Below are 21,864 nucleotides of genomic sequence, written 5' to 3'. Positions count from 1 at the left end.
ATTTTTGTCATTTTTGTCATTTTTGTCATTTTTGTCATTTTTGTCATTTTTGTCATTTTTGTCATTTTTGTCATTTTTGTCATTTTTGTCATTTTTGTCATTTTTGTCATTTTTGTCATTTTTGTCATTTTTGTCATTTTTGTCATTTTTGTCATTTTTGTCATTTTTGTCATTTTTGTCATTTTTGTCATTTTTGTCATTTTTGTCATTTTTGTCATTTTTGTCATTTTTGTCATTTTTGTCATTTTTGTCATTTTTGTCATTTTTGTCATTTTTGTCATTTTTGTCATTTTTGTCATTTTTGTTATTTTTGTCATTTTTGTCATTTTTGTCATTTTTGTCATTTTTGTCATTTTTGTCATTTTTGTCATTTTTGTCATTTTTGTCATTTTTGTCATTTTTGTCATTTTTGTCATTTTTGTCATTTTTGTCATTTTTGTCATTTTTGTCATTTTTGTCATTTTTGTCATTTTTGTCATTTTTGTCATTTTTGTCATTTTTGTCTTTTTTGTCATTTTTGTCATTTTTGTCCTTTTTGACATTTTTGTCATTTTTATCATTTTTGTCATTTTTGTCATTTTTGTCATTTTTGTCATTTTTGTCATTTTTGTCATTTTTGTCATTTTTGTCATTTTTGTCATTTTTGTCATTTTTGTCATTTTTGTCATTTTTGTCATTTTTGTCATTTTTGTCATTTTTGTCATTTTTGTCATTTTTGTCATTTTTGTCATTTTTGTCATTTTTGTCATTTTTGTCATTTTTGTCATTTTTGTCATTTTTGTCATTTTTGTCATTTTTGTCATTTTTGTCATTTTTGTCATTTTTGTCATTTTTGTCATTTTTGTCATTTTTGTCATTTTTGTCATTTTTGTCATTTTTGTCATTTTTGTCATTTTTGTCATTTTTGTCATTTTTGTCATTTTTGTCATTTTTGTCATTTTTGTCATTTTTGTCATTTTTGTCATTTTTGTCATTTTTGTCATTTTTGTCATTTTTGTCATTTTTGTCATTTTTGTCATTTTTGTCATTTTTGTTATTTTTGTCATTTTTGTCATTTTTGTCATTTTTGTCATTTTTGTCATTTTTGTCATTTTTGTCATTTTTGTCATTTTTGTCTTTTTTGTCATTTTTGTCATTTTTGTCCTTTTTGTCATTTTTGTCATTTTTATCATTTTTGTCATTTTTGTCATTTTTGTCATTTTTGTCATTTTTGTCATTTTTGTCATTTTTGTCATTTTTGTCATTTTTGTCATTTTTGTCATTTTTGTCATTTTTGTCATTTTTGTCATTTTTGTCATTTTTGTCATTTTTGTCATTTTTGTCATTTTTGTCATTTTTGTCATTTTTGTCATTTTTGTTATTTTTGTCATTTTTGTCATTTTTGTCATTTTTGTCATTTTTGTCATTTTTGTCATTTTTGTCATTTTTGTCATTTTTGTCATTTTTGTCATTTTTGTCATTTTTGTCATTTTTGTCATTTTTGTCATTTTTGTCATTTTTGTCATTTTTGTCATTTTTGTCATTTTTGTCATTTTTGTCATTTTTGTCATTTTTGTCATTTTTGTCATTTTTGTCATTTTTGTCATTTTTGTCATTTTTGTCATTTTTGTCATTTTTGTCATTTTTGTCATTTTTGTCATTTTTGTCATTTTTGTCATTTTTGTCATTTTTGTCATTTTTGTCATTTTTGTCATTTTTGTCATTTTTGTCATTTTTGTCATTTTTGTCATTTTTGTCATTTTTGTCATTTTTGTCATTTTTGTCATTTTTGTCATTTTTGTCATTTTTGTCATTTTTGTCATTTTTGTCATTTTTGTCATTTTTGTCATTTTTGTCATTTTTGTCATTTTTGTCATTTTTGTCATTTTTGTCATTTTTGTCATTTTTGTCATTTTTGTCATTTTTGTCATTTTTGTCATTTTTGTCATTTTTGTCATTTTTGTCATTTTTGTCATTTTTGTCATTTTTGTCATTTTTGTCATTTTTGTCATTTTTGTCATTTTTGTCATTTTTGTCATTTTTGTCATTTTTGTCATTTTTGTCATTTTTGTCATTTTTGTCATTTTTGTCATTTTTGTCATTTTTGTCATTTTTGTCATTTTTGTCATTTTTGTCATTTTTGTCATTTTTGTTATTTTTGTCATTTTTGTCATTTTTGTCATTTTTGTCATTTTTGTCATTTTTGTCATTTTTGTCATTTTTGTCATTTTTGTCATTTTTGTCTTTTTTGTCATTTTTGTCATTTTTGTCCTTTTTGACATTTTTGTCATTTTTATCATTTTTGTCATTTTTGTCATTTTTGTCATTTTTGTCATTTTTGTCATTTTTGTCATTTTTGTCATTTTTGTCATTTTTGTCATTTTTGTCATTTTTGTCATTTTTGTCATTTTTGTCATTTTTGTTATTTTTGTCATTTTTGTCATTTTTGTCATTTTTGTCATTTTTGTCATTTTTGTCATTTTTGTCATTTTTGTCATTTTTGTCATTTTTGTCATTTTTGTCATTTTTGTCATTTTTGTCATTTTTGTCATTTTTGTCATTTTTGTCATTTTTGTCTTTTTTGTCATTTTTGTCATTTTTGTCATTTTTGTCCTTTTTGACATTTTTGTCATTTTTATCATTTTTGTCATTTTTGTCATTTTTGTCATTTTTGTCATTTTTGTCATTTTTGTCATTTTTGTCATTTTTGTCATTTTTGTCATTTTTGTCATTTTTGTCATTTTTGTCATTTTTGTCATTTTTGTCATTTTTGTCATTTTTGTCATTTTTGTCATTTTTGTCATTTTTGTCATTTTTGTCATTTTTGTCATTTTTGTCATTTTTGTCATTTTTGTCATTTTTGTCATTTTTGTCATTTTTGTCATTTTTGTCATTTTTGTCATTTTTGTCATTTTTGTCATTTTTGTCATTTTTGTCATTTTTGTCATTTTTGTCATTTTTGTCATTTTTGTCATTTTTTAATTTTTGTAATTTTTATCATTTTTGTCATTTTTGTCATTTTTATCATTCTTATCATTTTTATCATTTTTTTTTTTTCATTTTTGACATTTTTGTCGTTTTTGTCATTTGTCATATTTGTCATTTTGTCAGTTTTGCATTTTTTGTAATTTTTGTTTTTTTTTGTCAATTTTCTTCATTTTTGTTATTTTTGTAATTTTTGTCATTTTTGCAATTTTTGTCATTTTGGTTATGTTTTGTTTTTTTCATATTTTTGTCATTTTTGTAATTATCAGTAATTTTTGTCAGCCTAATATATAATCACAAACCTGCCGATTTCGGCAAAGTTTGAGCTTTGTCCTGTAGAAGGTAAAAAAAACAATAATAAAGCTCGGCAAATGTATGCCTTCGTAATGTGTGGCCAAAATAGTGGCATCGAGATATGTAGAGAGAAAAACCGAACATTCCAAACCATCGAAAAGCCCACCATATCGCCCCCCCTTTTTTCGTTTCACCCGCCGACCTTCAGCTCATTTTCGCTATACCTATGGAAGAACTGGTAGATATAATTCGTTGACATAGCTTTCCATAGCCCAAGCCCCCAAAGTGGGTGTCGTTTGTTGGTGGGTGGGTGTTTGGGTCGGAAAACGGGGGATGGAACGATCCCCACAAACCGGCACACTCAGAGGGAGGACCCGTCCAGAGGATTTCGGACTCGATTCAGTGCCTTGTTAGACGTCGTCGGGCGCGTGCCACTCTCGGAATTTTCCCTCGACGGCGACGCGCGGGAAAATTACCAAAAAAAAAAGGATCAATCCTTGAATCGACGAACAGTTGGGCCAAGAATTCAACTCCCGGATTTTAACGGTTCGCGGATTTCGGTTTCGGTCGGTTGAAGTTGTTCGTTAGTCGGAAATTTATTGAAGTTGGGTAAAATTTGGGAAAGGTGAAATGGAAGAGTGTTAACGGAAAACCTTTTCGTACATACGTTAGAAATGTGCCAGCAAATATTGTAGTAAGCAGATCGTGTGTGAAATTCTCCTCGAGGAAATCCGATATCTCGGTTTGTGTTTGGTGTTTTTTTTGGGTTGTGGGTGGCCGGATTGTGTTTTGGGAATTTGTTTGGTCCAGATCGTTCGTTGCTGGATGCTGGAGGAGATTTAGGCGCAAATGTACATACTTACATGTACCAAAATCGTATGAATGTGTACGGAGAAACGTGTTGTGTTGTGTTTTGTGTTGTGGCATTTCAATGCCACACATGCTTTGCCTACTCTGGAGGAATTTTCGGTTCGGAGAGTGTGCTTTTGAAATAGAAACGTCAACAACGGCATCAAGCAAACAGCAGCAAAAGCAAGAATAACATCAACGGTGTACACACGAATATCGGATATGTTTGGATTAGATGAATGGTTTTGGTCCTCAGATGTTATCAGTTTTTTCCTCAGTAATCTTTCGAGGGAATGTGAGAGCTGCCCCAGAGATTTTTATACTAATCTGACTCTGATTTTTCTTTCAAATTTTCTATTATTATTATTATTATTGACATTTATTCATCTGACATTTTGTCTTCATGAAATTTAAAACAAACTCCCAACAGTTATTATTTTATGATACCAATAGATTAGAATTTTTGTTCTGTTTTAAAATTCTGACTTCTGATTCGAATTCCCAAATATTTCTTGTTCCCTGTAATTTAAGTTCTAGTTTTAATTTGAGTAACAACGTACGTAAAGCTTACCTGGAAATCCTTCAGTGCTTAGAATTGGTCAAAAATATAAGTAGTGGCTCCTGAGAGGAAAAACAGTGAAAAAAGGAATTTCTATTAGAAAGTAAACAGTTTTCTCTAGTAATTAACTACTTAAAGAAGCCTCAAAGTTTATTTACAAATTTATAAATGTAGTTAAAAAAATAAAATGATTAATTTACGTACCGTCATGTGGGGTGAAAATGGGTCAAAAAATTATGTTTTTGTAATGTATTCCTAATAACTGCCGTTATTAACCTCACATTATAAAAGTTTAAATGCAGAAATGTTGGCAGATATTAAAATAAGGGTGGCCACAGAACATAAGAAAATAAAAATTAATTTTTTGATTCCAAGATCAGGGATTCAAACCATAAACGAAATTCAGAATTTTAATTTTATTTTCGTGTCAGAATTCAACAGATAAAAAACATTTTAGAAAAAAAAATCATGTTTTGAAATTCAAAACTATTGACTCTGATTGCTCTTCAATTGCTTTTAAACTGAAAAACTCATATTTCTTATCGTAACTTATAGTTCAAAACTGCTTTTTAATTGGGTTAAGAATTTAAAAAGTCACTTTAAATTTGTTTATGTATCGAATGTCATTACAATCATCAAAACTACATTCAATCATATGAAAACAAGTAAGTCGAAGTTTAGTTTTGATTTCAAATCTCTTTGTTGCAAACTTAAAAATTTATTACAATTGTATTACAATTTTCCAGTGAAAGTGTTTAATTCAGAAGCTAAACACAGAACGATTAAATATTAAAGAAAAATTCTAAAAATCATCTTTACGTTAGTCACTATGTCTTTTTTTGTAGCTTTAAAACAACAAATAGGGAACTTTCTGCCATCAAACGAATTGTTTGTGAAAAAGATTTATCAAAAAGTCTGGGACTTTTTTAAGCTGAACTTTTATAATTAACTTTTTTCCATTCATATGAGTAATCTTCATTTATACTGAAAATTCGGAATAACAATAAACCTTAAGTATGTTACGAATTCTTAGAAACCTAGAAAATAACGAATGAAATAATAAATTTCTAACGCGATCCGTGGAGAAAATTTGAAGAAAATTTTAAAATCTACCATGCCAATTTACTCTAAATAGCTATGGAAATTTATAGCATCACTGTAAAAAATTTTACAAGAGCATCCCTCAGTGTGTTTATGTAGATTGAAGACAAAATGCCTTGAATAATAAACATGTTACAATTTTTCTTAAATGCATTGTACCTTCCTCACAATATATTTTCGTGTTCTGATTAAAGTATTTGTTTCATAACACAGTGTAACTTTTAAAATGGAAACAATCTTACTCATCGACAGTTTTAAAGCACACGTGAAAACTCTAATAAGCTCTCCAGAGGTTTTTTTTCCAATTTCATCAAAACAAATCGTCATTTGTTTCTTGGAAGATTTAAACAAAAATCAAAAACTTTCTGACGAAAAATAAAATATTTTTATATATTTCATAAATCGTCAACTTATTGAATTTTTCTACAGGTTTTCAGCATAGTTTTGAATAAAGATAACCACATGAAATGTAGAATAAATTTATGGGAAAAAACTTTAGCTGGGGTCTCAAAATCAAAGACTTACAAGTTTGTCGAAGACATGAATACAATTTTTTTCAATTCTTTAGAAATATGAAATACATGCCCGGCACATAGAAACTTTATAAGTAAAATGCCTCGATAGAACTATTTGTAAATAAATTTTTATCAGAAATATTGACTTCACAAAAATTATTCTTTATTTAAATTTTTTTCGATTAAGTTATTTAGACTCTGAATTTAAATTTTTGTAGATCTGTTTGCTTTCAAATGCTTGCTCCCTAACCTAATCTACATAGGCATATTTATCGAAAAAGCAAGACAAAGCTTACGATATTTGACTTTTATCAAAAAAGTTTGCCAAAATCGAACGTTTTATTCATAATTTTTTTCCTACCTTTCAATAAAAATAAACCATTGCTATTGATAGCTAATTTTTTTATCATTTTTTGATAATTTTAAGTCATTTTTTGTTATTTTTTATTATGTTTCAGACACATTTACATCTTTTTTTGTTATGTTTAGAATGTTTATAATTTTTATCATATTTGTTATTTTTGTCATTTTGCATCTTATTTTGATACTTTTTGTCATTTGTATTATTTTGTTTGTGTTTGTTTTTTTTTTGGGTTTTTTTTTAATTTTTATGTATTTCGTCATTTTTGAGTGTTTTATATTTTTTTCAATTTTTGTGATATTTTTGTTATATTTAATCAATATTAAAGAACGTTAAAACCTATATATGGTGTTTTTCTAAATTATATTGGTTCTTTTTTAGCAAAAACTAAATGATAATGTCGTTCCGAAAACCCGTTTACGTTGCCAAAATCCAAATTTTTCAAAAACGAACGGAGTCTGTACTCCAATTATACAACATTTGAAATGAGAAAACTAAAAGTTTTTAGAGTGTCGTGCTGCTATTCCACTATATTCTGCATAATGCAGATACTGAAAAGTATCAAATATTAACTGAATGTTTACCATATGCTGGTTTTATAGTTTTTTCATAAGCTCCCAATACTAAAAATATTTCTGTGATGTTCAATTTTTTCTATTAGGATCTAATTTGGGAATTTGAATAGAGATAATTAAATGATACCCAAAACTTTTAACAATCGGGTTTTCGTAAGTTTAAATGTAGGAATTTAAATTTTGAAAACTTAAATGGTATTTTTAGATACCGTAAAGATTTTTTCATGTTAATCTTTACAAATTTACCAACGAGAGCATAAGTAATACAAAAAAAATAAACAAAAAGAGACACATAATTCCATGCAGCGCACACAGGAGTATTTCACCTAAAAACCTGTCCAAAACTCAAAATTTAAATTCCATTGGTTACTTTTATGTCAATGTTTATTTGATTCTTGAATAAATTTAGCACCATGTACCGGTCAGTTTTCTGACATCTGATTTGTTCATAAGCTGTTGTAGCTGTCGAAACTTTAGTATTTTTATGAGATAGAATTTTTCTACAAATCGTTGAATCAGCGCGACTAGGTCATATCAATGAATAAAACTTTCTTTAGTGACTAAAAATGAAAATTTGAAATGGAAAACTTCAATTAAGGGATGTTTAATAATTTTGAGTATAATAGATAAAAAAAAAACCGATGATTATAGAGACACTGTATACTGCTTTGAAAACTATTTAATTTATTTTTTGTTTTAAACGTTGATTTTTATACAAATTAATGTTTTTGTTTAGGTTCTCAGCAAGTCCCGGCAAAATGTTTGATATCATCTGTAAGTTGATAACTTAAAAAATCATGCGCAAAAGAAAAAAAAATCGCACAAACTCGCGCAATTTTGATATTTTTAAGCTTGAAGATTAAAAATATTGATAGTTTTTTTCTACAAAATAGTCATCTAGGGCTTCGTTTATTTTAAATTCAAATTCAGTGAAATTTAGGTTCCTTTTCGAATATTTTCAATTTTTATTTCACTTTTAAAAACAAATAAAAAAACTAGATTTTTTTTTAATTTTATAACTTTTTTAACCTAGATTATCTATCATATCATATAAATGTTAGAAAATTTCTAAAGGAAAATTATGAAAATTTACGAAAACGGTAAAAAATTTATTAAATGATCTAAAAAACGGTTGATGAGTTAAAATAAACTCTTTTATTGACTCCAAACCAAAAAAATAATTTTGGCCAACTTCTTCTTCTACGTAGCCCTGTGTGGCGTCTCAAACCAAGCAACTGTCAATATCATTATTTTTTTTAAAGTGATTCTGTTTATTGAACTATTTTTATGTTCGCTATTTTGTCATTTTTTATCAATTTTCGTTTACTTGTGATATTGTGTTTGTATAGATTAGCAGGACTTTCAAAAGTATGAACAATAAATAAAATAACAGAAACATTTACAAACGGAAACTACAGACTGAAATATTATTTTTTTAAACTCACGAACCACCGAATGAGAATAAATTTGGTTGAAATCTCTATTAATCATTAATATTATTTATAGAGCTAGTATATCGTGAGACAACATAACAAACTATCTTACTTTCTTCGAATAAGATGTAGATAAGGTTAGAGAACAACTATTTAGAAACTACAAAAATTTCATGCATAGCTCTTAAAACTTAAGGTAACTTAAAGAAACTTAATTTGTAGAATTTGGTCTAGTGGTTTCTGAAATAGAGCATTCCAAATTTCGGCATTTTTCGGCTAAGATTTGAACGGGATCCTAAATGTGTTACTTAACAAAATAATAAAATTATTTCATTAGAATTGATTGTTTTTACATTTTTTTTTCACATGCTCGATAACAAAAGGCTACAAAAGCCACATTTTTCCGTGGAGACAAGAGACTGAAATAAAGGCGCGGAATCAAAATAGGCAATTTGTTTTTTTTAACCATCTCTAGTTTTTGGTAATCATAGGTAAACTTTTGAAAAAGGTATATTTATAATATATTTATAATCCATTTATGATATCTGAACTAAACTTTATAACCTGACTCAATTCGAATTTCTTTATCAATGATCAACTTTTGACTTCTGAGAAAAATGTTACTGAGCTTGCTTTTAGCTCATTCATCACAGTCCGGTAAAATATGAGTGTTTTCAGGATATTTATAAATAATTTTTAATCTAAATTAATGATATTTTAAAAGCATAAGGTAAATTGATTCGCATTCTTCAACAAATTGTTAATGGAATTAAAATCCTCGATAACAATCCTCATTCGATGATTTCAGTAATAGTTGCTTTTTTCTATTAAATCATCTAAAGCTTGTGGATTTTTTTGCAAGCATTATTTCAAATTATTACAAATTCGGAATAAGTTTTTGTTTTCATAGGGTTGTTGTTTTGTTTTTCATAGAGTTGTCATTTCACTAGATGCCCATTATACCGCTGCAAATTCTTAAATTTTTACACCTCCCATAACTTTTTTCGGTTGTTTTTGCTGCCAGAAATAGCAATAAAAATTTTGGAAGCGATCCATTCAGTCCTGAATTAGCGCAACGAGTTTTAATTTTGTATGGAAATTTGTATGGGAAAACAAATTTTTTTATTCAAAAATCGCCAGAGATGTACTGAGAGTTACAAAAAAATTTACTTTGGATAAAAAATATTCCTAGATTCTGGCAGTACTATTCATATGAAGCAAAAACCTAACTTATACTCCAGAAAAGTTATTCGGTGTTATAGAAAAAATATTTTTCAAAATATTTTTTTTTCAATTTCTGCGTTTTTTCTGCTTATTTGCAAGCTGTGTAACCGTAGGATGGAAATAAAAAATCTCAAAAAACTGCTTTGCATTGCCAGAGAATTTATTGATTTATATAACCATTGCAAAAACATTTCATGCTATCATTAACAGCTCAAGCAAGCTAATCCCGCAATTTTGAAATACTTTTCAATGGATTCATATTTTTGTTTTGAATTGGTTATAACTTTTTTCATGAAATTCTTAGCTGCTTGTCTTGTTAGCAAAAAATGAAGCTTAAGAATAGTCAAAACCAAAAATCAAAGACCGACTTCATTTCAGGCTAATTGAAATTTTTTGGATGATTTAATGTGCAAAAATTTCTTACCATACAAATTTCCATACAAAATTGAAACCCGTTGCGCTAACTCAAGAATCGACCAAATCATCTCAAATTTTATACTAATGCTTGGTGACCCAAAAGGCATCAAAAAACATATGGGAGCAAAAAGTAATTTTTTGCAGCGGTCTAATGCCCATATTTTGCTAAACTTTTGATATTAGAATTCAAAACTGAGATCGCGATTTCAAAATTATGCAATACTTCAAATGATTCAAAAAGATTAATGGTTTCTGGAAAAAAATACTCCAACAACACATTTAAAAAAAATATTTGATTGTTTTCAAATGTATTGGCTTAGGTAAACGACAACACACTTGGTATCGTTAAAAGGCCAGTTTATAAGTGTAACATATTAAAAAGATTTCTTAATCAATTTTAGAAAATGTGATGAAAGCCATAAAATTGAATCGAGTTATTTTCAATGTTCAATGATATGAGTGTGAAAAAGCAGCAGAATCAATGAAATTAGTTGAAAATTTTGATACATTTTGACAAAATAAGAAAATCAAAGCCTTGAACAAACCATGAATTCATAATCGGGAAAACCGGGTAAAAACCGGGTATTTCAAAATTTAAAAGTTGTGGCCCCCCTGTAAAAGTGTGAGTGTGCAACATATTGTTGGAAAATATTGATTTTTGGAAAAGTTATAGTTAAATGAAAATTACTATCATAAAAAATCGTTCTCAAAAAGATAAAAATTAAGTGTTCTGTAAGTGAACTGTAATTTGAAGTTCTGCATAAGATCATTGCTTTGTTGTATGTTGAGCAAGGTTGTCAAAATTACAGAAAAAAAATTCATAATCTCATAGATTTTAAGGCAAACTTTGCCAAAGTTACAGTTTACATTCTTAATTATAGATTTTTTTTACAGCTTTCCTTGATTTTCTAAATTTAATTTAAATACTATTGGAATACACTTTCTAAAGCTTAAAATGAGAATCTTATAATTTTGCTTTTTTGGATAGCTTATTTTTATGAAAAACGTCTGAATTTATCGATGTTTGGCATGAATTTTCATATATTCATAATATTCATATCATATGAATTTTCTGAAAATAGTATCACAGATAATTGCCACAAACTTTTTGGGAATCTAACAAATATTGTTTTCGTTGGAAACTATGATGTTCAGTTATGTCGATAAGAAATCTAAAACCCTTGCCCAGTTTTTATTATTAAACTATTTTCTTTTTCATCAATATTCAAGAACAAAAAATATTATACTTGGTTATGATTTTGTTTTTTTTTTGTGCCAGTATTCGAGTGCTAATAGAACAAGCCTTTTTTTCGAATTTGACGAAAAAATTAATTTAAAAAAATCTGCTGAGCATATTTATCAAACAACTTTAACGGTTCTTGAAAGGAATAAATGATCATCCCAATAACGGATTTAGAAAAACCATGTAATCATCTGTAGCCTTCCGATGTTCTTGCTGCTTCTGCTTTCTTGGATTTGATTTAAAGAAAAATGCCAATAATAAATTTTCCAATAAATAATACTGCATCTATTCCATTGAGTAAACACAATTGAAATTGTAGAAAAGAAATGTGAATTAATACGATTTTTGCTAAATCATTTCGCTAAACAATTTAAGATCATGGTCAATTTCGAACCTGATCGGGAATTTTTTTTGGATTCGGATTTTATTTCTTTTTAAAACTTGGTGTATTCTATTTCTGAGCACTGATTCTTATGTTCGAAGCTTCAAATTCTGTTTTCATCCGAAATTTCAATTCGCAATAGTTTTCTGGTGTTTTGAAAAAATTGAATTCAAATTTTGGGTTCAGAATCATGAACAGCAATTTGAACAGTTTTTTAACAACTTACCGGAAATTATGATTTATTTTGACTCTTATCAGCAATTTTTTTTTCGAGTTTGTGTGATGGTCATGAACAGGGCCGTAGGAAGAACCGCATCATGGGGGTTTGGTGACTGATTTTTCGAAATGATCTTTTAATTCAAATATTTTTCTTAATGTTATTTCATTATTAATTTCAAGGTTCGTCAACAAAAATAGCTTTTCGAATTAGAAAAAAAAACTTTCGAAAATACGTCCTTCAAACTTTATAATGATTAGCTACATTTGTGCAACGCAGTTTTTAGTAACAACATAGGAAACTTGTAATTTCATTAATGGTTTAATTGAAACCTGTGAATTTATTCCAGAATCTGGAAGATTAAAATTATTTATTATAAGTTTTCTTAAGAAACCCTTCAATTTAAAAAAAAAACCTTTATAAAATCTTTAAAAAAAATCTTTATCTCTATGCTGAAACTTAATAACCTGATCATCAATGAAATTAAATCAAAATTTCAAAGTAAGAGATCAAAGTTTTGCGGTTCAAATCTCAAACTTAACTAAGGATTTTTGCTTGAAATTAAGAAATCTTGGAAAAACTAAAATATGTTTGTAGATCAGTATAATATTAAACTCGATACACGAAGAAAATATGGAAATCCTTGCAGATTTTTTAAACGTTAAAATTACATGTTCCTTTATCAGCAATTTTTTTTCAACCAATTTCATAACTAAAAATGCTGTGGATAGTATTTTTTAAAATAAAAATCAAGTTTATTTATTGAACAAAACTTGATGAATAAACCCAAATTCTACTGGATATTTTTGATTTCGGTGAATAATATATTTTGAATGTATTAACTGACATTGATTTAAAATTTGTAGCTTCGCAATAGAATTCACACAAAAATCATATCTGCGATCTCCTGTGATTTAAATTTCTTCTCGAAATGTTCATCTTGACATCTTACTAGTTGAACTCATTTAAGAGCTGAATCTAAAACCAGAGCTGAATTTGAAATATTAGTTCTTAATCTGAATTCTGAACCCTAATTCAAAATTTGATTATTAATCTGATTCCAAAACACAACACAATTTCGGAGATGTAAAAAAAACGATTTCTAAATCTTTATTAGCCAAGAAGAGAATTTTATTACAGAGCTTTAAATTATGAATTCGTTATTAAAATTGAGATATTTGGGTTTAATCCGAATTCATGATTTTCAATTCTGAATTGCGAGTTCGAAGCTTTATCTTTGAATTCTGACTAAAAAATTAGTTTAAGAACTTAAAATCTGAACAGGAAACAAAACTCTGATTGGTTTTTAATTTTTTTTTTTTCGATTAAACATTTGGATAGTTTTTATCTAAACATTGAAAATGTATAAGAGTTTCGAGATTATGAATATAATTGCCGCAGCCCGTGGTGTAGAGGATAGCCTTCAAGTCTTCTAAGCCAACGGGCATGAGATCGAATCCCGGTCACCACGGCATACATAGTACACTTTCTGTGGGTTGGTGATTTTAGCATTTGTAAGATGCTAGCCATCATATTCTCGAAAGTTGTACGCCTAGAATTAAGTGAAAAAGGAATCTCTTCGAGGAAACATCAAGTTTCATTGAGATCCTGTGTGTGTTTGTGTTCGTTTTCGTAATTGTTAGACTTTATATTTAAATTTTGAATTATATAAACAAAATGGGAACAGAGATTCCAAAACAGCTTCTCATTTCGATTTTCTAATGATGATTCGAAGTGAGAGTCAAGGATTCTAAGCTGGATACAGAATCCAAAATATGAAATGTATTCTACGTTGAACATATTTACTCTCTGGAGCCACCAAACACACCAAAAGAGTCCGCCTTATGTTTAAGCGTTTAAAAATGATTGTGGAAAATAGAGAAATGAAAAAAACTGTGATATATTAACGCCTTACAAAATCAATCCTGATTTTTTTACATAACATAAAAGCCTGAATCGCTACTTTATTTAATGGGTGGGTATCTCTAATCAAGTTCCAATTGTAAGAAAGGTTAGTTTTCTTTTCTTCTCAACATTGACAAGCTAGTTTGTCAATAATGCCAATCGTGGAAGTTCTGTTTTTCGTTTCGTTAGTTTAACCAACCAATCGTCAAAGCATGCAAGTAGGTAGGTAGGTACAAAACCGAAGCATACGATTTTACGACCGAGAAATAGAACTAGAGGCACAGCCGCAGTTGAAAAAAAATTCCATAGCAAAGCATTTCCGGCAAATGATTTCACCCTTGGATTCAATTTTTTTCCCTGCTGCTGGCTCCTTCCATTCTTGGATTTCTTGGTTGTGTGGTGGATGATCACTGAATGAGGCTCCAAAAGTGGTGCGGTGTGGTAGGGGAGTGTCGCTCAAAAGCTCTTCTTCTGACATAAACAATTTCGCATCCTGCCTAGGCCTCCAGAATAGATTCTCTGCCTTAGGCCATCATTGCCATTGCCAGAGGCCAGTTGTGTGCTTAAACAAATTAAATTTTCACTTTGCAGCAATACGGACCAAGTTCATATTCGCCAGCAATCATGGCAAAGGATTTTTTTTACACAAACCTCCCTTCATTTGACACAGTAGAGTTCGGTTTAATTGAATCATAAAATTAAATCAGAGAACTATTTTTTTTTTTTTGTTAAAAAATTCAAACGATTTTTGTTCAATTTTCTAAGTTATTTAAAACTAAAAATTGTAAGAAAAAATTAAACTTAAATATCAAACTGTACCGAATTGCCATGCAGGAAAAGGCTCTTATGCCAAAACACGTTCCTGAAAGGGGTTGGGAAGAGAAGTTGCGGGAAAAAGGGATCAATGGAACCGGAATGGAGGCCACTCTAGAAGGGCCTCCACATTTTGGCCTACATATTCCGACTGACTGGGGCGTAAAGATTGCACTTCCTGGGGGCCGCCCTCTGTCGTCGTTTCGAATTTCCGATTCAATAAACTTACAGCATACCTACATAACTACAAATAGGTTTGGAGAGGTTATGCTCTAACTTTATGTATGAGCTGTGCATGTTTGTTTATATTCATGTGTCTTTTGACCCTGGCCTAGGTCTAGGCCTAGGAGGGAGCCAGCTGGAATTATTATTATGAACTTGTTAGATTTCGAGCAGAAACCAGGAGCTTTGATTAACAAGCTGAGCTGTTGCGTTTTTATTTCATCTGCAGAAAGTTTCTGCATAACCCAAAACGAAAAAGTTTCTCAAACAATGACATCATTGTCGAAAAAAAAAATCTCATTAACAACATTGTTGTGTGAAAAAATTGTGAAGAACAGCCGTGTTAAAAGTGACTGAATATAATTAGAAGTTTCTCATTCTGTTACTTTTTCTCCCCATTCATTCTTTCTTGAAGATGTATGCAGATCATTAGGGTGCGTGAGACGGGCGAATAATTCATGCCAAATGTTGTTCTGTTCTGTTCGGTTTAGTACATCTGCAAGAGAGTGTTGCAAAAGCGTTAATCAACTGCCTGGGCCTTTTTTTAGGTTGGTTTTATTGTTTTTTTCTGTTCCACTTTTTCTTAAAGCTGATGAATTACGAATGTCCAAAATCGTGAGTTGAAGCATTTATAAAAATTCATACAATGAGGAGTATTTCAACTCATGTTTGCAACAAACTATAATCTCTGGACAGAAAAACTTAAAAATTGATTTTGATAAGCGGGATGAAAACTTCAAAATTTCAATTAAATCTACCAAAAACTTTGAAATGCCAGTTGGTTAAAAAAAATGAGTTCTTCAACATATTTTTAACATATATTTTACAAGTTTCATAAAAACAAGCATATCTAGAAGCAAAACGATTTATTTCAAAACAAAAATTATAATTCAATTTACAAATGGTTTCATTAAGGCAGTGCACGTTTTTCTGAGCCGGGAGTAATTTTCCAAAAAAAAATTACAAAAAATGACAAAAATGACAAAAATTACAAAAATGACAAAAATTACAAAAATGACAAAAATGACAAAAATGACAAAAATGACAAAAATGACAAAAATGACAAAAATGACAAAAATGACAAAAATGACAAAAATGACAAAAATGACAAAAATGACAAAAATGACAAAAATGACAAAAATGACAAAAATGACAAAAATGACAAAAATGACAAAAATGACAAAAATGACAAAAATGACAAAAATGACAAAAATGACAAAAATGACAAAAATGACAAAAATGACAAAAATGACAAAAATGACAAAAATGACAAAAATGACAAAAATGACAAAAATGACAAAAATGACAAAAATGACAAAAATGACAAAAATGACAAAAATGACAAAAATGACAAAAATGACAAAAATGACAAAAATGACAAAAATGACAAAAATGACAAAAATGACAAAAATGACAAAAATGACAAAAATGACAAAAATGACAAAAATGACAAAAATGACAAAAATTACAAAAATTACAAAAATTACAAAAATTACAAAAATTACAAAAATTACAAAAATTACAAAAATTACAAAAATTACAAAAATTACAAAAATTACAAAAATTACAAAAATTACAAAAATTACAAAAATGACAAAAATTACAAAAATTACAAAAATTACAAAAATAACAAAAATTACAAAAATTACAAAAATTACAAAAATTACAAAAATTACAAAAATTACACAAATGACAAAAATGACAAAAATTACAAAAATTACAAAAATTACAAAAATTACAAAAATTACAAAAATTACAAAAATTACAAAAATTACAAAAATTACAAAAATGACAAAAATTACAAAAATGACAAAAAATACAAAAATGACAAAAATGACAAAAATGACAAAAATGACAAAAATGACAAGAACTGTAAATTTTGTAATTTTTGTAATTTTTGTAAATTTTGTAATTTTTGTGATTTTTGTAATTTCTGTAATTTTTGTAATTTTTGTAATTTTTGTAATTTTTGTAATTTTTGTAATTTTTGTAATTTTTGTAATTTTTGTAATTTTTGTAATTTTTGTAATTTTTGTAATTTTTGTAATTTTTGTAATTTTTGTAATTTTTGTAATTTTTGTAATTTTTGTAATTTTTGTAATTTTTGTAATTTTTGTAATTTTTGTAATTTTTGTAATTTTTGTAATTTTTGTAATTTTTGTAATTTTTGTAATTTTTGTAATTTTTGTAATTTTTGTAATTTTTGTAATTTTTGTAATTTTTGTAATTTTTGTAATTTTTGTAATTTATGTAATTTTTGTAATTTTTTTTATTTTTGTAATTTTTGTAATTTTTGTAATTTTTGTAATTTTTGTAATTTTTGTAATTTTTGTCATTTTTGTAATTTTTGTAATTTTCGTAATTTTTGTAATTTTTGTAATTTTTGTAATTTTTGTAATTTTTGTAATTTTTGTAATTTTTGTAATTTTTGTAATTTTTGTTATTTTTGTAATTTTTGTAATTTTTGTAATTTTTGTAATTTTTGTAATTTTTGTAATTTTTGTAATTTTTGTAATTTTTGTAATTTTTGTAATTTTTGTCATTTTTGTAATTTTTTTAATTTTTGTTATTTTTGTTATTTTTGTAATTTCTAATAATTTTTGTAATATTTTAATGTTTGTAATTTTTGAAATTTTAGTAATTTTTTGTAATTTTTGTAATTTTTGTTATTTTTATCATTTTTGTAATTTTTTTAATTTTTTTATTTTTTTTTTATTTTTGTAATTTTTGTAATTTTTGTAATTTTTGTAATTTTTGTAATTTTTGAAATTTTTTTTATTTTTGTTATTTTTGTAATTTTTGTAATTTTGTTATTTTTGTAATTTTTGTAATTGTTGTAATTTTTGTAATTTTTGTAATTTTTGTAATTTTTGTAATTTTTGTAATTTTTGTAATTTTTGTTATTAAAAAAATTTCAAAAATTAAAAAATTACAAAAATTACAAAAATTACAAAAATTACAAAAATTACAAAAATTACAAAAATTACAAAAATTACAAAAATTACAAAAATTACAAAAATTACAAAAATTACAAAAATTACAAAAATTACAAAAATTACAAAAATTACAAAAATTACAAAAATTACAAAAATTACAAAAATTACAAAAATTACAAAAATTACAAAAATTACAAAAATTACAAAAATTACAAAAATTACAAAAATTACAAAAATTACAAAAATTACAAAAAATACAAAAATTACAAAAATTACAAAAATTACAAAAATAACAAAAATTAAAAAAATTACAAAAATTACAAAAATTACAAAAATTACAAAAATTACAAAAATTACAAAAATTACAAAAATAACAAAAATTACAAAAATGACAAAAATTTCAAAAATGACAAAAATGACAAAAATCACAAAAATTACAAAAATCCAAAAATTACAAAAATTACAAAAATTTCAAAAAATACAAAAATTACAAAAATTACAAAAAATACAAAAATTACAAAAACTATTAAAAATTACTAAAATTACAAAAATTACACAAAACTAAAATATTACAAAAATTATAAAAAGTACAAAAATTAAAATATTACAAAAATTATAAAAAGTACAAAAATTACAAAAATTACGAAAATTACAAAAAATTGAATTATTACCAAAATTCCAAAAAATTATAAAAATTACAAAAATTACAAAAAATTCTAAAATTACAAAATTTACAAAAATTACAAAAACTACAAAAATTACAAAAATTCCAAAAATTACAAAAATTACGAAAACTACAAAAATAACAAAAATTATTAATATCACATAAAGTTCAAAAATTTCAAAAATTGCAAAAATTACAAAAATACAAAAAATAGACAAAAATTTCAAGAATTGCATAATTTAGAAAAATATGTACCAATAATTACAAAAATTATACAGAAAATTACAAAAGGTTTAAGAATTACCAAAATTATTAAAAAAAAAACTACAAAAATTATAAAAATTTCATAAATTACAAAAATTAAAAATATTACAAAAAAAATTAAAAAATTATAAAATAACAAAATAACAAAAATTTCAAAAATACATAAAATGAGAAAAATTTTAAAACAAGAAAATTGACACGATTTAAACTAGCAAATTTTTATTGGTTATTTTGTCTTAATTTTTTTTATTCATATTTTTGTATGATAATTTTGTGTTCCTAGAAATTAATATAAAATCACAGATTTAAATTATTTATTCCAACTATTGTTTATCAAAACTAGCAGTTTTGAAGAAAAGTTTTCTCAAATTTCATTGAACATTGAAAATTTTGAAATCCAGTTTTCAATTGGTGAAAGCTCAGCATCTGAAGATATTAAAACAACACTCAACGAAATCTCCTGAACAGCTCAACCCAAATCCGATGGATCCCAGCTAACGAGTGCAGCTTTAATTTCCAACCTTCGCAATTTCCATATTCTTGTGGACTTTTCCAAACATAACACCGTCCTCGTGCTTTTGCTGTTGCTGCTTGCTGCTGCTACCTACTTGTGGTGCTGCGTCAATCTTGGCTTACGAAAGTTTTTCTCTTTGAGCACCTTCATACCTAGGACTCGTAGGGTCCTCCTAGCTGTGTTTGTTTTGGGTCGACCTTTTTACACCGAAACCTCTGGGTTGTATGTAATCCACATCATCCCCCCATTCTATCCATCCATCCCCATTCACAGGGGTCGAAGGGAAGGTTCTGGTGGGGGCTTTCTTTCATACCTTCTTCATACTCTAGTACAGAGAAGTGATGATGATGTCGTAAAAAAGAGCACAAACAGAGATTATGCTAATGCTGAATCGTTCACCATCGTCATCGTCGTCGAGTGATGGAGGAAAAGTCCAAAAAAACAAGAAAGAAAAACGCGACGACGAAGCTTGGATGTCATTGTTCCTTCGCTCCCCGATGCAGAAGGTGATGATGATGTTATGAATGTGGTGGGAGTGTGAGTGAAGTTTTTTGTTCCCCATTCTTTGATATTCATTCGGAAAAGTGCCTCCCCACTGACTGACCAAGGTCAGGGAAAAATCGTACAAAATGAAGAAAAGCGCCAATAGTTTGTCCCCGATTTCACCGTTGCCAAATACTCCGCCACCGATGAGGAACGCCTTCGAGGGGAAAGTGCCCTCATCGCCATCGTCGGCCGTGCCACCGCCCACGCCGCCAAATCTAGCCAACAGTCCCCCGGCTGCGGGATCAATGGCCTCCGTCAAGCTGCCAAATTCCGGCTCCAGACCAACGCTGAGCATCACGAGTAACAGCAATCGATGCAGCAGCCTGTTGGATGCCGACGATATTACCCCGATTACCTCGCCGCTGCCAAACATAATCTGTCCCCAGGAGATCTACACGATCTTCAACCGAGCCGGGTCCCAGGATCAGCAGAATCAGGATCAGAACCATGATCAATCGGATGGAATATCCCGGACCGAATCGTCGGCTCGTCTAGCCGCAAACAATCACCGGAACTCGATTTACCTGACTAATAACAATAGTAACAGTAACAGTGGAAACAATATCGCCGGAAGTAGACATTCGCGATCCCGACGATCGTCGGAACTTTCGCAACATCAGCGAAACAGTAGCCTTGGTGGGGAGCAGCAGCAGCAACGGTCGACCAATGCTTCGGTTAAGTCGACGCACAGCTCGACGCAGCGGAACCGGAAACGGAGCTCGACTCATATCGAGATGAATGTGAGCGGTGGCCACGAGAGGCCGCGCTGCTTGAAGTCTAGCTTTCTGAGACGGAAGTGTAAGGAGTATGCAGGTAAGGTTATTTTTTTGCATTGTTGTCAGAAAACATTTTTTTACAGGTTGGTGAATAAGTGGGTCTTATTCTGCGAGGCGAGTGAAGTGACTCGGAGTCACATTAGTCGTAGTTACGTGACTACTGTCGGGGTAATCAGAGAGTCGACTCACTCCAAATAGACAACAAATCCTCATCAAGGGTCGATTCACGTACTGCCTGACCTCACTGTTTTTGACACTTTACAGTTCCTGTTTTGATTCCTTATTTTCCAATTCTTCACGCTGAGGAAGCAAAGCAAACAGTTGGGTCCTCATTTAATTTTCCCTCACACAATTTTAGCAATAGTTCTCAGCTCAGTTGTGGGATATAGAAAACCTTTGAAAAGGAAATTAGATGTTTTTAGTATCAAATAATGAAAAATCAATAATAATATTTATTGTAAATTCAGCTGAAAACAGACATTTTTGAATAAATGGGTTAAAACTTGAGAGTTAAACTATCTGACGTTTATTTTATTTCTCGAAAATATCATATCGAAAAAAATTAGAATAGTTCAGCCTTTTCTTTTAGTATGTTTACCGGAGAATTTTCCTATATTGGATTCTTCTGTCCCTGACTAGTGTTGTCGTACAAGTATATGCATTTGTTTACAGTTTCCGGTCAAAATTACAGCAGAAATTTCCGGACAATCGATTCAGCACATTCGAATTCTTAGAAGCTTCCACATTTAGTCATTCGATAGTGTCGGATTCTTTGATCCTCTTCGAACATCAATTTCAAAAACTTCACTTAAATGCAACCGTTGTCGCCAAAATTCGTTAATCGACTGACTCTTTCACGAACATTCGTTTTTCATCTTTTTTTTTCTTTTTGCCCTTTCTAAAAAGGCCTTTACACACTCAACAAATAATAATCAATTTGATGACATTATTCATCAAAATGTTTAACCATTTTTTTTTATACAGTTCTGGTTCCGGTTATATGGTTCATCTGTATCCTACAATCTCCTTCGCCTCTACTCTTCGACTTTGATGATATTAAGACTGCTTATAAGAATTTGGAGAATTGTTT

General features: G+C 28.2%; 1 protein-coding gene across 12 annotated transcripts in view; it reads left to right on the top strand.

Moving 5' to 3' along the window:
- Positions 1 to 21,864, top strand: part of LOC129748323 (probable phospholipid-transporting ATPase IA) — a 329,089-nt gene that overhangs the window by 54,509 nt on the left and 252,716 nt on the right. For 5 of the 12 annotated variants that reach the window (XR_008737710.1, XM_055742873.1, XM_055742876.1 and 2 more), the window contains exons 1-2: positions 3,692 to 4,000; positions 19,782 to 20,811. The exons of 1 other annotated variant lie outside the window; for it this stretch is intronic. Coding sequence is in view for 9 of the 11 variants with exons in the window: in XM_055742873.1 (XP_055598848.1) it covers positions 20,082 to 20,811 (730 nt within the window). In the remaining 2 variants the exon portion in view is untranslated. Of the gene's footprint in view, positions 1 to 3,690; positions 4,001 to 19,781; positions 20,812 to 21,864 lie in introns of those variants that run through there. 6 more of the 12 variants (XR_008737709.1, XM_055742874.1, XM_055742879.1 and 3 more) reach the window with 3 other exon arrangements.

Source organism: Uranotaenia lowii, chromosome 2, assembly GCF_029784155.1.
Source record: "Uranotaenia lowii strain MFRU-FL chromosome 2, ASM2978415v1, whole genome shotgun sequence".
Taxonomy (NCBI): Eukaryota; Metazoa; Arthropoda; class Insecta; order Diptera; family Culicidae; genus Uranotaenia; species Uranotaenia lowii.
Note: the sequence above shows the minus strand (reverse complement) of the source record. Positions and strands in the feature narration are given on the sequence as shown.